The sequence below is a fragment of the Plectrocnemia conspersa genome, unplaced genomic scaffold (assembly GCF_051122295.1).
Source record: "Plectrocnemia conspersa isolate PC_06_02 unplaced genomic scaffold, ASM5112229v1 ptg000010l, whole genome shotgun sequence".
Lineage (NCBI taxonomy): Eukaryota > Metazoa > Arthropoda > Insecta > Trichoptera > Polycentropodidae > Plectrocnemia > Plectrocnemia conspersa.
The window spans coordinates 15,221,501-15,237,863 of NW_028277174.1; the positions used below are offsets into that span (position 1 = coordinate 15,221,501).

General features: G+C 34.9%; 1 protein-coding gene across 50 annotated transcripts in view; it reads left to right on the forward strand.

Moving 5' to 3' along the window:
* The window catches only part of Dscam1 (Down syndrome cell adhesion molecule 1), an 88,616-nt gene that overhangs the window by 50,683 nt on the left and 21,570 nt on the right, over positions 1–16,363 (forward strand). For 32 of the 50 annotated variants that reach the window (XR_015811221.1, XM_088196171.1, XM_088196172.1 and 29 more), the window contains exon 13: positions 2–314. Coding sequence is in view for 49 of the 50 variants with exons in the window: in XM_088196171.1 (XP_088052297.1) it covers positions 2–314 (313 nt within the window). In the remaining variant the exon portion in view is untranslated. Of the gene's footprint in view, position 1; positions 315–1,515; positions 1,810–2,287; positions 2,576–2,685; positions 2,974–3,069; positions 3,361–3,461; positions 3,747–4,242; positions 4,531–8,661; positions 8,950–11,055; positions 11,341–12,708; positions 12,994–14,212; positions 14,498–14,598; positions 14,884–16,363 lie in introns of all 50 variants that reach the window. The other 18 variants (XM_088196181.1, XM_088196180.1, XM_088196178.1 and 15 more) reach the window with 11 other exon arrangements.

The following is a 16,363-nucleotide window of genomic DNA, read 5'->3' on the forward strand; positions in this document are numbered from 1 at the left end:
GGTTGGAAGTGCTTCACATTCCGGAAGAGTTAACGTGTATGGTCTACCTTTCGTTCGGCCCATGGACAAGCACTCGATCGTCGCCAGTGAAACTTTGATTGTGAACTGCCCCGTCGCCGGATATCCCATTGAGTCTATCGTCTGGGAGAGAGATGGCAGAGTTCTACCCATCAATAGGAAACAGAAGGTCTTCCCCAATGGAACGCTGGTTATCGAAAACGTAGAGAGGATGAGCGACCAGGCTACGTACACATGTGTCGCCAAGAACGCCCAAGGATACACCGACAGAAAAACACTCGAAGTCAACGTAATGGGTGAGTAATGTTTTTATCTATCTAATTTTAAAGGATAAATGCCAAAAAAGGATGATATAAAATATCAGAATATTTTTTAATTAATAAAAATGTACTTTTCTTTCTTATTATATAACCAGTATCACACTCATTTAAAAATCAACATAAAAGTAGTATAAACTAACCATAAGTTTTCTTTATTTTGTTACGAAATAATTGATTTATAAAGTTTTATCTTTTATATTTATGAACTACTGTTATATTGTTGTATTTTATAAGAACAAGCCATTTAAAATCAGTAATATTATTAATATATAATCAGGTAATAATTTAAAATGATCAAGTAACTTTATCATCAACAATTTTACTTGCAATTTCTTCGATTTTAAAATTTTTTTATGATTACTAAGAGAAAAGTACATTTTTTATAATCATTCTTTTTAAATATAAAGAACTTGTATTTGAAATATAATATGTATTTTTAAATTTCAGAATTATTTCAATAAATTTAATAACAATAAGTTTTCTTAATTTGTTTATATTATTCATATAATATTTTTTATACGTGATTAATAATAATTATTGCAATTTATTACATAGATAAGTATTTTAAAAGCTATTCTGTATTTAATTGAAAAGTTTTGCTTATTTTATTTTATGTCAGATAAATATTAAAGAAAACTTATTGTTATATTATTTTATTATAAATAAATATGATATGTAATACATATACGAATTACTTTGAAACACTTTTTAATTTCATATTATTAAAGTGGCAATTCAGAAACAATGACCCAAAAATATTTTTAAATTTATGATTATTTACCGTTTTAAAATCATTGCTACAGTTTTTCTGAATTTTTTTATTGTCAACATCTTGTCGTAAATTATTAAATTAAAAAATAATCAGTCATTCTAACTTCTATATTGGTTCTGTGTATTATATATCATATTTTTAAACATGTATTAATAATAACTGTGTATTTTTACTTTTGAAAGCAGGATTGTATTTATTTGTAAGGGTGCAATTAAGTAAATTTAATAAAGCGTCATCAACTGGTAAGATGTTGACGGGTTATATTGTTAAAATACATGATACAAGCTTCAAGGTGCAATTAAGTAAAAAAAATCTGATCTGATAACGAAAGTAGCAAGAAGGATAAGATTTAATAATAATTGAAAATGACATAGTGGATTACTACTGTTTTTCTTTGTGAAAAAGTGCCACCGCAGATTCTGCCATTCGAATTTGCTACCGAAACTGCCGACGCCGGAGACATGGCTACCGTTCAGTGCGCAATCAATAAGGGAGATTTGCCTGTACAGATTACATGGAGCCTAAACGGCAATATCATCGAACAACAGAACCCTTTGGGAATATCGATAACGAAGGTTAACAGACAAATATCAGCATTGAGCATCGATTCCGTGAGCGCTGAACACAAAGGAGACTACACGTGTACAGTGAAGAACACGGCCGGAACGGTTAACCACACAGCAAAACTCTTCGTCAACGGTAGAATACAAGAACAGATAGTTTAGTTATACGTGCCCTCAAATGTGTTACAATCACATTCTCAAATCCTGCATTCCGTTGTTATCAGTTATTCCTCAGATTATGCCCTTTTCATTTGGCGAAGAGCCATCAAACGCCGGGGATATGGCGGCTGTACAGTGCATGATTACCAAAGGCGATATTCCGATAAATATCACATGGATGCTGAATGACTTACCGATAGGCTCTAGCACTAGGGGTGTGTCGGTAATGAGAAATAGTCCCAGGCTCAGTGCTCTTAGTATAGAATCAGTATCCGCTGAGCATCGTGGGATTTATACATGCTATGCTAAAAATTTAGCTGGAAACTCTAGCCAGTCAGCTGAGCTATCAGTGAACGGTATTTTAATATAAGCTTGATGTTTTTAGATAATTTGTCTTTTTTAATTATAATTATTTTATCCTGATAGTATATATTTTATAACTTTTGAACAAATAGCACCACCGATCATACACCCTTTTACGTTCGGAGACGAAACTATCAATTCGGGAGATACTGTCTCCGTGCAGTGCACCGTAAAGGGTGACCTTCCTTTGAACATACAATGGATGTACGGGGATATATTGCTCGATAAAGACGATTCAGGAATTTCCATCACTAGAATCAGTCAACGCGTTTCTACATTAACTATTGATAGCGTGACTGCGAATCATAGAGCCTTATACACTTGCACAGCGGGCAATAAGGCCGGAAAAGTTAATCAATCTGCGAGTCTAGAAGTCAATGGTATTTTAATATGCATGCCAAGATATTATATGTATTTTGTGTTAATCATCCCATATGTTGTCACTCATCCTAAGTTTCCATATATAGATTTTAATTTTGTTTCAACACAGTCGCACCGCAAATAACACCGTTTAATTTCGGCGATGAGACGCTCAATGCCGGGGACACGGTTTCTTTAACTTGCACAGTCAACAAAGGCGACATGCCTTTGGATATTTACTGGAGCCTGAACGGCAAAAAAGTTGAATCCGATGACGGAATAAGCATTAACAGAAACGGAAGGAGGATATCAGTTATGAGTATAGACTCTGTTCAGGCAGTGCATAGAGGAAATTATAGTTGCATTGCCATCAATAACGCAGGAAAAGCAGTTCATTCCGCTTTTGTATACGTAAACGGTACCATAACATTCTTGATTTATCATATTTGTTGTGAAGTTCCTTTTTTTAGTTTAACTTCCAATCCTACCTAATATATTGAGATTTTTTTGAAAGTGGCACCTCAGATCATGCCGTTCAGTTTTGGTGAAGAACCTGCCAATGCCGGAGACACGACTTCCGTCCAGTGCACCGTCATCAAAGGCGACATGCCTTTGCAAATCGAATGGTATTCTAACAGAGTCAAGATTGATAAACAAAACAACGGAATAACTATCACTAGAATGAGCAATAGAATTAGCGCTTTGAGTATTGAATCAATAAAAGCAGAGCACGGTAGTTCATTCACATGTGTAGCTTCAAACAAAGCTGGAACGTCCAACTTTACATCTGTTCTAATAGTCAATGGTATTTCTAAATCAAAAAACATTAATTCAATCATTTATTATTATTAGTTAGATCCTAATGTCAATCCTAGTTCCTTAATAGCTTTTTTTTATTATGTACAGTCACTCCTCAGATTACTCCATTTAACTTTGGCGATGAAACTCTCAACGCCGGTGATACCGTATCTTTAACTTGCACTGTCAATAAGGGAGACTTGCCATTAAAGATCAATTGGAACTTAAACGACAAACTCATAACTCCGAATGACGGAATAACTATTGCTACTGGAAAGAGAATATCAATGTTGAGTATTGATTCTGTCGAAGCAGTTCACAAAGGGAACTATAGTTGTATTGCTAGCAATATAGCTGGGACTGCCATACATTATGCCTATTTATACGTCAACGGTATTGATAGAATAATATCATAAATTAGCTATTAGATATATGTTTTCAATCCTCGTTCATTACTCCTAGCCCTTAGATCATTCTCTTAATTATAATTCAAGTCGCCCCACAAATTATGCCGTTCAGCTTCGGAGAAGAGCCGGCCAACGCCGGAGATACGACATCTGTTCAATGCACTGTCATAAAAGGCGACTTGCCGATGCAAATCGATTGGTACTTCAAAGGAATGAAAGTCGAGAAGCAAAATAACGGGCTTATAATAAGCAGAACGACAAGTAGAATCAGCGCGTTGAGCATTGAATCAATCAAAGCAGAACACGGTGGTTCATTCACATGCGTAGCTTCCAACAAAGCAGGAGCAACAAATTTCACATCTGTGTTGATAGTCAACGGTATTTCTAAATTAAAAAAACATATTTATTTAACTGTTTATTGTTATTAGTTATATCCTGATATCAATTCCAGCTCCTTAATAGTATTTTTTTATTATAAACAGTCGCTCCTCAGATTACTCCGTTTAATTTTGGCGATGAAACCCTCAATGCTGGCGATACTGTATCTTTAACTTGCACGGTCAATAAGGGAGATTTGCCTTTAAACATCAACTGGAATTTAAACAACAAAAATATCACTCAAAACGATGGAGTGACAATCAGCAGAAGCGGGAAGAGAATATCGGTACTAAGTATAGATTCTGTACAGGCGATTTGCATAGGCAATTATAGCTGTATCGCCACTAATGCAGCTGGAAAAGCTGTCCATTATGCTTACCTCTACGTTAATGGTACTTCTGAACGATGACAATAATTTTAAATTAATATTTAGTTTGCCTCATGTCCTTCCTATAAAACATAACATATATTCTCCGTGTCCTTAAGTGGCCCCTCAGATCATGCCGTTCAATTTCGGTGAAGAGCCTGTGAACGCAGGAGAGATGACTTCTGCACAATGCTCAGTCAATAAAGGAGACATGCCTTTACAAATCGAATGGTACTTGAATGAAAATAAGATCATAAATCAAAAGAATGGAATAATATTCACTAGAACCACTAACAGGATTAGCGTATTAAGCATAGAATCTATCAGAGCTGAACATGGTGGTTCTTTTACTTGTGTCGCTAGGAACAAAGCAGGAACTACAAACCATACATCGATGTTGATTGTTAATGGTACTTTAATGGCTTGTTTATGTAGTTATTTTATTTTTATTTTCAATTCCTTTAATAATTCCTGTTCTAACTGGTTAGAATTATAAGCTAAATATTTTAATTTGACTTGAAGTCGCGCCTCAAATCATGCCGTTCAGTTTCGGAGAAGAGCCTGCAAACGCAGGAGAGATGACCACTATACAATGTGCAGTCAATAAAGGAGATTTACCTTTACAAATTGAGTGGTACTTGAATGGAGTTAAAATCGCAAGTCAAAACAACGGAATAACATTCTCTAGAACCACAAAACGCATCAGTGCTTTAAATATAGAATCAATAAGAGCTGAACATGGTGGTACTTTTACTTGTGTTGCTGTAAATAAAGCAGGAACTACAAACCATACATCAGTGTTGATTGTTAATGGTACTTTTTAAAAATTTATATCAATTGTATAGTTGTTTTAGATTAGTTATATTTATTTAATTTATATTCCTGGATATTTCCTTCTCTAACATATTTGGACATTTAAGAAATGCTGACTTTTATAGTATTGAATATTAAACTGTTTCTTTGATTTGCAAGTTGCACCTCAAATCATGCCGTTCAGTTTCGGAGAAGAGCCTGCTAACGCAGGAGAGATGACTATAATACAATGTGCAGTCAATAAAGGAGATTTGCCGTTACAAATCGAATGGTATTTAAATGGAAATATGATCACAACTCGAAACAGTGGAATATCATTCTCCAGAACCACTAGTCGGATTAGTACTTTGAGCATAGAATCAATCAGAGCCGAACACGGTGGTTCTTTTACTTGCGTTTCTTCAAATAAGGCAGGCACTGCAAATCATACATCAGTGCTTATTGTTAATGGTACTTTTTTACTTGTAGAGTTATGTGTAGTAGATACTTTATTTTGTTTTTCATTCCTTGCATTCCTTTTCAAACATACTTTAATATAAAAATAGATATTGATTATAATTATTTCACTTAAAAGTCGCTCCACAAATCATGCCGTTCAGTTTCGGAGAAGAGCCTGCAAATGCAGGAGAGATGACTATAATACAATGCGCAGTCAGTAAGGGAGATTTTCCATTGCAAATCGACTGGTACTCGAACGGCGTGAAGCTTGATAAGCAAAACAATGGGATAACAATCAATAGAATGAGTAACAGAGTTAGCGCATTGAGCATTGAATCCATAAAAGCAGAACACGGAAGCTCATACATGTGTGTGGCTGGAAACAAAGCCGGAATAACCAATTACACATCAGTGTTGATAGTCAATGGTACTCTTTTAAGATACTTTGTGTTATCAGTTTTATATTCGATTTTATAATTTTATCCTCGAATAATTCCCTTTCCAATAAATGAGGCATGTCAGATATTTATGAAAATCTTTGATTTTAAAGTTGCTCCTCAAATCATGCCGTTCAGTTTTGGAGAAGAGCCTGCAAATGCAGGAGAGATGACCACTATACAATGTGCAGTCAATAAAGGAGATTTTCCTTTGGAAATCAATTGGTACTTGAATGGAGTTAGGATTGCAAGCCAAAATAACGGAATAACATTCTCTAGAACTACAAGTCGCATCAGTACTTTAAGCATAGAATCAATCAGAGCTGAACATGGTGGTACATTTACTTGTGTTGCTATAAATAAGGCAGGAACTACAAACCATACATCCGTGCTAATCGTTAATGGTACTTTTTAGATATATAAATTAATTGCATAGATCTTGTATTTAATTTTAAGCCAGTTTTATATTAAATCCTAATATTATTTTTATCCCTGAATAAACCCTATCTGATTAGGTATATAGAACAGTGAATATAATTAATGATTTCAAATCAAATTCCACTCCAATCTTATTTCCACATCTACTCTTTTCAAAACCTTCTTTGAGATTAGAACTTACAATAGCTAATGTCTTGTCTGAAAATTAAATAGAAAAATATGTTACAGTTGATAGCTGTTATTTATTTCTATATGGTTATATATAGCCAATATTACTTTATGGAAATTCACAACTTGCATATATAGAATTAATAAATTTTATGAAATTAATGAATAAAAAACTTTGATTTGAAAGTCGCTCCTCAAATCATGCCGTTCAGTTTCGGAGACGAACCTACGAATGCAGGAGAAATGACTTCTTTACAATGCACTGTCAACAAAGGCGATTTGCCTATACAAATCGAATGGCACTTGAATGGAGCTAAGATTGCAAGTCAAAACAATGGAATAACATTCTCTAGAACAACGACTCGGATCAGTACTTTAAGCATAGAATCAATTAGGGCCGAACACAGTGGTTCTTTTACTTGTGTTGCTATCAACAAAGCAGGAACTACTAACCATACATCGGTGTTGATTGTTAATGGTACATTAATAACTTGTAAATTTTATGTAGTTTATTTATTTTTATTTTTAACTCCTTGCATAACTCCTATTCTGCCTTATAGCATTAGATATTGATTATCTTAATTTCATTTTAAAGTCACACCTCAAATCATGCCATTCAGTTTTGGAGAAGAGCCTGTGAATGCAGGAGATATGACTATGATACAATGTGCAGTCAATAAAGGAGATTTGCCTTTAGAAATCGAGTGGTACTTGAATGGAGTTAAGATTGCAAGTCAAAATAACGGAATAACATTCTCTAGAACCACAAATCGCATGAGTGCTCTTAACATAGAGTCGATCAGAGCTGAACATGGTGGTTCTTTTACTTGCGCTGCCATAAATAAAGCAGGAACTACGAATCACACATCAGTGTTAATCGTTAATGGTACTATTTAGAGATTTTTAGCAATTGCATATATGTTTTAGATTACTTATTTTTTATTTTATTTATATTCCTGGATATATCCTTCTCTAATATATTTAGACACTTAAGATTTTATATTATTTGGTATTAAATTGTTTGATTCACAAGTTGCACCTCAAATCATGCCGTTCAGTTTCGGAGACGAGCCTGCTAACGCAGGAGAGATGACTGTAATACAATGCGTAGTCAATAAAGGAGATTTGCCGTTACAAATCGAATGGTATTTGAATGGAGCTATGATTACGACTCGAAACAGTGGAATAACTTTCTCCAGAACCACTATTCGGATCAGCACTTTGAGCATAGAATCGATTAGAGCCGAACATGGCGGTTCTTTTTCTTGTGTTGCTATAAATAAAGCAGGAACTGCAAATCATACATCAGTGCTTATTGTTAACGGTACTTTTTAAATTTTTAGCGTTAACGTTAACATATGTAGTAGATATTTTATTTTATTTTTCATTCCTTGAATTCCTTCTCAAATTTACCCCAATATAAGAAATTTGATTATTCAAAATTAGTTACTGATTATAATTGTCTGGCTTAAAAGTCGCCCCTCAAATCATACCGTTCACTTTCGGCGATGAGCCTGTAAATGCGGGAGAGATGACTTCAGCCCAATGCACGGTCAACAAGGGCGACCCACCGTTGCAGATTGATTGGTACTCAAAGGGAGTGAAAATCAACGGAAACAGCAATGGAATCACTGTCACCAAAATAAATAATAGAATGAGCGCCTTGAGCATTGAATCCATCAAAGCGGAACATGGTGGTCCTATTACATGCACAGTAACGAACAAAGCGGGAACAACAAATTATTCATCCATATTAACCGTTAATGGTACTTTATATACTAGATTATAGATAGATTAATTTTAGATTTTGTTTTTTGTTTTAATCCGGATCCTGTGTGAATTTATAATATTCCCTTCTTTAGTACCTCCTCAAATGAATCCATTTGAATTCACTGACGAAACGATGAACGTTGAAGACACTGTGTCGTTAACATGCACGGTCAGCAAAGGCGATTTCCCGCTTGATATTTCATGGGAATTCAACGGTAAAGCTTTGAAAAATGGCAACGGAATCGTCGTTAATCAAAACAGTAAAAGGATCTCGATGTTGAGCATTGATGCAGTCCAAGCAGCTCACCGAGGAAATTACACGTGCATCGCTAAGAATAAAGCTGGAAATGCAATGCATACGGCACAGTTGAACGTCAATGGTAGATCATTTAAAGTCGTAATGATCATAACTTTTATTTTATGTTATATATTTTTAGATAAATACTCCTTATCCTATGCATATTTTCCTTCATTATATTTTTGTTGTTTGGGTTAGTATCTCCTCAGATCATGCCTTTCGATTTCGGAAGCGATCCTGCTAACGCCCTCGATATGGTCCTTGTCACTTGTGCCGTTAGCAAAGGCGATCTTCCATTGAAGATCAAATGGTTAAAAGATGACAGTGAAATACTATCCGGTCAAACCGGCATTGTCATCACTACGACAAAAAGAACAAGTCAACTAAGTATCGAGTCGCTCTCACACGATAATCAGGGAATGTACACATGCGTCGTAAAAAACAGAGCCGGAAAAGCAAATCACACTACAAAGTTGGTAGTTAATGGTAACCTTGATATTGGATAATATCTAGATATTTTTTCTACTTTAAATGTCTCTAGTTTTTATGTATTAGTTAGATCCCTTTCCTTACATATTTTGTAATAGTATTAGTGATAATACTGTACAATAAATTTTAATTTTTTTTGTTAAAAAGATACGATAATCGTTTTTATATGTTTAATTATACGCTGATTTCAAATCTATCAATATTTTTTTGGTATAGTTGATTTTATTATTGATAATTTTTAATAATACTTTCACTTTGATTAAATACTTAAGAATTGTTTATATCCATGTTATTCTTTATGGTGCATAACATATATTGAATTTATTTAAAGCCGAGTCTTGGGGGTTGTATTACAATTATTTTGAATGTTTTATCAAAGTTAAATTTTTCTTAAAAATGATCAAAAACCCAATTATAAAAAAAAGTAAATTTATATGATTAAACTAATGATTATGACAACCTGAAATCAGCGCAAAATTTTAAAGTCGAATAAGATTATCATATTGGTAGTGTTATCGCAAAGAGATCTACTAAAAAAATGCTTTTTGTCATAGTTCAAATATTCAAAACAGCTGCGTGAATTAGGATTTTATCGCTTACTGAAAATATACACTTTGTAGATTATCTACTATGTGCTATTTTCCGAAACATTTTTTTGTAAACAGTACTACAAATTTAATAAGCAGTAATTTAAAATAACCAATGGGTACGATTTAAATAAATATTTTGTTCCATAAAACGAATTGTTTGTGCATTTACATAAGTTAAATCTTCCAATTTTTTCTTTCGAAAAGGATTCGTTACAGAAAGTTATTCATGGGGTGTTCATTGTTTAACCAATGCTCGCTTGCTACCGTTCGCTCGTATCCAAGACGCCCAACAGTAATGCATTAAAAAATTGTTTTATGGAAAAATTATTATATACATATTGATCATTTAAATTGTTTTCATAATCAATTACTGGTATTAAAAATATATAAATATTGTAAATATGAAGCCAAAAATACAACAATAGGATTCTCTTTTGATATATTATGAGTCGTTTCATAATATAATATTTGGATTAAATAAAAAAAAATTCTGATAGATCCCTCTGCGATATCTCCGCTGATACCTTTGTAGCAAAGAATTGTACAGTAAATGATGAATTTCAGAATTTTGTTATAAATATGTTGAAGATGATTGATTATAATGAACATATATGTTATTGGCAGCATAAAATGTTTTTCTAATAAACTTTTTATAGCTCTCAATAATATTTGATTTTCACAGTGGCTCCGATAATATCACCTTTTGAGTTTGACGAGTCAGTATATTACGGGGAATCGGTTCAAGTCAATTGCCACATTCCTAAAGGCGATTTACCCATAAAGCTAACATGGAACTTTCACGGAAGAGAAATGTCGTCTCACTTGGGTATTTTGACCACAAAGGTGGGCGATCGCTCTTCGATATTAACTATTTCCACGGCCACGGCTGCACACAGCGGCAACTACACTTGCACAGCTAGTAATCCCGTCGGCACAGTCAGCTATACGGCCAGTTTGAATGTTAAGGGTATATGAAAGCGAACACTCATTTTAATTTCCTTTTATGTTTTTTTTTAACATTCACCTTCCAAAACTCCCATCAGTTCAGACCACATTACACCAATCATAACACTAAGACGGATATTGTGGAACGTTTCTTTAATTATCAGTGATGCCGCACATTGTTCCGTTCGATATGGAAGACACAATTTATTCCGGAGAGTCTGTACAACTGCAATGCCACGTTTCCAAAGGCGACTTGCCTCTTCAGATTAACTGGAATTTCCACGGACTAGAATTATCGTCTCACTTGGGCATCACTACTATGAAGCTCGGTGATAGAACGTCCATATTAAGCATATCGTCTGTTACGTCACGGCACAGTGGAACCTACAGTTGTACGGCATCAAACAAGGCTGGCAGCACCTCGTACTCTGCTACAGTCCACGTAAACGGTAGAGAAGTCATAGGGAATGGTGTCTTTAAAAAACTTAACCCGAGCTATGTCATTTTGCACTTGCACGCTTCTTATAACATTGTTTTTTTAACATATATATGTGTACTTTATTTAACTGACGTCTTATTCTATTTTATCGCCACCGCTTTTAAAACCACAGTTGCACCTTACATCGTTCCGTTCGAAGCCGACGGGTCAGTGTTTGCTGGTGAATCCGTGCAGTTGACATGTCACGTGTCTAAAGGCGATTCACCAATAAACATATCATGGAATTTCCATGGGCGCGATATGTCCTCCCACTTGGGCATGTCTACGACGAAAATGGGCGAACGCACCTCTTTTTTAACTATCTCGTCCGTGACGGCTACGCACAGTGGCAATTACACGTGCATAGCTAAAAATAAAGCAGGACAAATTAGTTATACCACCTCATTGAATGTCAATGGTATTTATTATATATGATATATATACACTTCATCATGTCATTGTGAATATGTCTATTGTTTGTTATTTTATTTAATATTGTTTTTCTCTTAATCTTTTTGCACCTTTCGTTTCATGCAGTTGCACCGAATATCTTACCGTTTGACATAGATCAAGCTTTGTTCTCGGGGGAATCGATCCAGTTAAATTGCCACATATCCAAAGGAGATTTGCCATTAGATATTTCTTGGAACGTTCACGGATTGGATATTTCATCTGATCTGGGAATCACGACAATGAAAATCGGAGCTAGGACGTCGATCCTGACGATTTCTTCCATAACAGGAGCTCATAGCGGAAATTACACGTGCCTCACTAAAAACAAAGCAGGATCCTCATCTTACACGACAAATCTGAAAATAAACGGTTAAAACACGTTTTCATTTCACAGCTTGCATTGGAGAGTGGAGCTCGTTATTTGATTGTTTATGTTTTTGTTTTGATTCTCTTTTCGTTGCTAATGTTGTGTATGCTCTGCTTTGTTCAACTCTGATCCAGTAATGCCTCATATTATGCCGTTCGAGATTGACGAATCCGTATACTCTGGAGAATCGATTCAGCTGTCGTGTCACGTGAGTAAAGGAGACACGCCGATCGATATATCTTGGAGTTTTTACGGACAGGATATGTCGACGCATCTCGGGATAACTACAACTAAAGTCGGAGACAAAACTTCTCTGCTCGTTATATCATCGATCATGGGAAGCCATAGCGGGAATTACACATGCGTAGCAAAAAATAAAGCCGGATCGGCCATATATACGACGACTTTACGCGTCAAGGGTATCAATTTGACCGACGATTCTTTTAGTTTTGTTCTGTGATCCCATGTAGTTCATATATCCTAATCGTTTATCAAGTATTCTTTTTCATTCGGTGGCAGTTGCTCCGCACATTGTACCGTTCGAAATCGAAGAGGCTGTGTTTTCCGGAGAATCGGTTCAAATGATGTGCCATATAAACAAAGGAGACACGCCTATTGATATATCTTGGAGTTTTCACGGACAGGATATGTCAACGCATCTCGGAATTACGACCACGAAAGTTGGAGATAAAACTTCTCTGCTTATGATATCGTCAATAATGGGGAGCCATAGCGGGAATTACACGTGCATTGCCAAAAACAAAGCCGGATCGGCCACGTATACGACGAATTTACGCGTTAAGGGTATTAATTAGACCGATGATAGTTTTAGTTTTGTTTTGTGATCCTATGAACTTCATACATCCCGTTCTTTAAGTATTACACTGTACAACAAATTATGTTTGATAAAAATATACGATAACCTTATTTATGTATAAAATTAAGCTATGATATAAATCAATAATAGATTTTTTCTAGCATATATAATTTTTTGTTACAATAGGAAATTTGTTTTTGATACATTTCGGGAAAATTTCATATTATTGAAAAATATTTTAAAATCATTTATAATTTTTTTTAAATTCAATAGTTTGTGATGCGTAGTGCATATTGCATTAATATAAACTCTTGATTACTGTAAATCTTATTTTGGTAATATGATTATATTTTTGGTATTAATTTATCATTAAAATGCTTGTCTTGATTTGTTTTGCAATATTTGATTGTGATTCAAATGAAAGCCTTGAATATATTGAACAATTAAAATACTAGGTACTAGATATAGTATCCACGGCGTTTAATTAAAGTTTTTCTATGCCTCAAAACTGCATTAATACTCTTAGTTGTACCTGAACTTTTTAATAAAAAATACTAGGTCGAGTACGGCGGATGTTTGACACTAAGTGCAGATCTTGGATTAATGCAATGAAAAGCAGTATGTAGTTTTTACTTGATTGCAGTTCGAAGATGATTGTTGAGGTTACTGGAGTTCAGTTTCATTGCTACATTCAATCTTGTAGCAATCTTTCGAGACATATATTGCTGACGTTTTATATTTCTTCTTTTATTGTCTTCATACGAAGATCTCGATAAAACGCCTCATTAGTCGCGAATCAGTGAGCATTTCATTGTTTGCTGCAATAAATGATGCATTTTAATTTCTTTTATTAGAATCTTTGGATTATTTCGACATTGGAATTTTAAATTATTCCTAAAATTTGAATTACATGTGTACATACTACCTTCAAAATAAAAGCTCAAAACTCAGATTTTAATTAGTTCAATTTGTACCATGCATCATAAACAATAATACAAAAAAAAAAAGTTTTTATGATTTTAAAGTATTTTGTCATTGCAGAAAATGTTATAAATTTTGTTAATATTTGGTAAAGAAAGTTGACTATAACTAAATAACAAAAAACTTTAAGTGCTAGGAAAAATAATCACTTTACATATAAATTAGGTTATCATATCTTTAAAACAAAAAGCTTATCGTACAGTGTTATTTTTCATTCGGTGGCAGTTGCTCCACATATTGTGCCGTTCGAAATCGAAGAGGCCGTCTTTTCCGGAGAATCGGTTCAAATGACATGCCACATAAACAAAGGAGACACACCGATCGATATATCTTGGAGTTTTTACGGACAGGATATGTCGACGCATCTCGGGATAACTACCACCAAAGTTGGAGATAAAACTTCTCTGCTCGTAATATCATCAATCATGGGAAGCCATAGTGGGAATTACACGTGCATAGCCAAAAACAAGGCCGGATCGGCCAAATACACTACATCCCTACGTGTTAAGGGTATTAATTTGACCGGCAATTGTTTTACTATTGTTTTGTGACCTCATTCATATATCCTGTCCTGTTGTATTCAATTAGTTTTCTTTTTCATTCGGTGGCAGTTGCTCCGCACATAATGCCGTTCGAAATCGAAGAGGCTGTCTTTTCTGGGGAGTCGGTTCAAATGACTTGTCACATAAGCAAAGGAGACAAGCCCGTCGAGATAGAGTGGAGTTTTAACGGAAGAGGCATTGATCATAATTTAGGAATATCGGTGACGAAAATGGGCGACCGCACCTCGTTTTTATCCATATCGTCAGTCATGGGAAGCCATTCCGGCAATTACACTTGCATAGCTAAGAATAAAGCTGGATTGGTTAGCCACATGGCTACACTGCACGTAAAGGGTAAAATTGATTAAAACCATTTACACCCCCAGTTGTATCCATGACCTTTGAAATTCCCGACACATTGAAATGAAACAGTTTTATCATCACAGATTATGCAATAATTTTAATATAATTTTCAATACAGTACCACCAAGATTACAGCCGTTTAGCTTTGGCGACAAGGCTCTGAACCCTGGCCAAATAGTGACCCAACCCTGCTCTGTAGTCGAGGGAGACAAACCTTTAAATTTGCTATGGCTTCATAACAATGCCACAGTTAAACCTCACGCAGGTATAACGGTGATCAATATCGGCGATCGCAGTGCAATATTGAGCATAGGATCTCTCTCTGATACACATGCTGGTATATATACTTGCATAGCTGAAAATATAGCAGGGATATCGGTATTTTCATCTGAATTGATCATTAACGGTATTTTAATATAAATTTATGTATAATGCAAGCTCTTTGTATATTTAGTTTAATTTTATATTTCCAATTCGTTGTTAGGTTCTTATTGGTGTTTTCAGTTCCTCCCAAAATCATTCCATTTTCATTCGGCGACGAGCCTTCTCATCTCGGAGAGTACGTACAAGTCTCTTGCACTGTAGCACACGGAGATCTCCCCATAAATATCGCATGGGACTTAGACGGAAAGGTCATATCGTCGCGCAATTCAAAGTATTCCATATCGAATTCAAAAAGAAGCAGCATCATGGTTATCGATGCCGTGTCAGCCGAGCACGCTGGAAATTACACGTGTATTAGTGAAAACAAAGCGGGCAAAGTTACCCACACCACTGTTTTGATCGTTAATGGTTTGTCGCTTCAAAGCGCTTTAGTGTATTGACTTATTGTTTTGGCATTAGCAGTATCGTTCGAAATTTTTGTTTTCACCATCGTTCCTTCTTTCATTATCAGTTCCGCCGAAAATAGCGCCGTTTACCACCGGCGCTGAACCCGCCTTCCTTGGTGACTATTTTACACTTCAATGCTCCATGACTCACGGCGATCAGCCGATCGACATCTATTGGTTGTTTAACGAAAGAAAAATTGCAAACATGCCTGGAGTTGTGATAAGCAAAATGGGCTCTAGAAGTAACGTGCTCACGATTGATTCCATTCAGGGACAGCATGCTGGAAATTATACTTGCGTTGGAAAAAATGTTGCTGGAATAGCAATGCACTCGTCGAATTTGATTGTTAACGGTTTCTACATCCTTTGTCCTTATTTTCTAATTTCTAATTTAATTTTAAGAACTCGAAAGCATTATAAATACAAGTGGCTAAAAAAACTGTTTTTATATGCCTGTAGTCATGAACTGTTAATGTATAGAAAAAAAATAATGTATGACTTCACAAAATTTGTTCTATTTGTTCTATCAATGTATGACTTCACAAAAACTAATTTTGACGTATGTATATACAAAAAAAAAAACAATTAAATTATTGCTCATTTTAAGTACTAACCATTGATGTATAACATTATTAAAAATA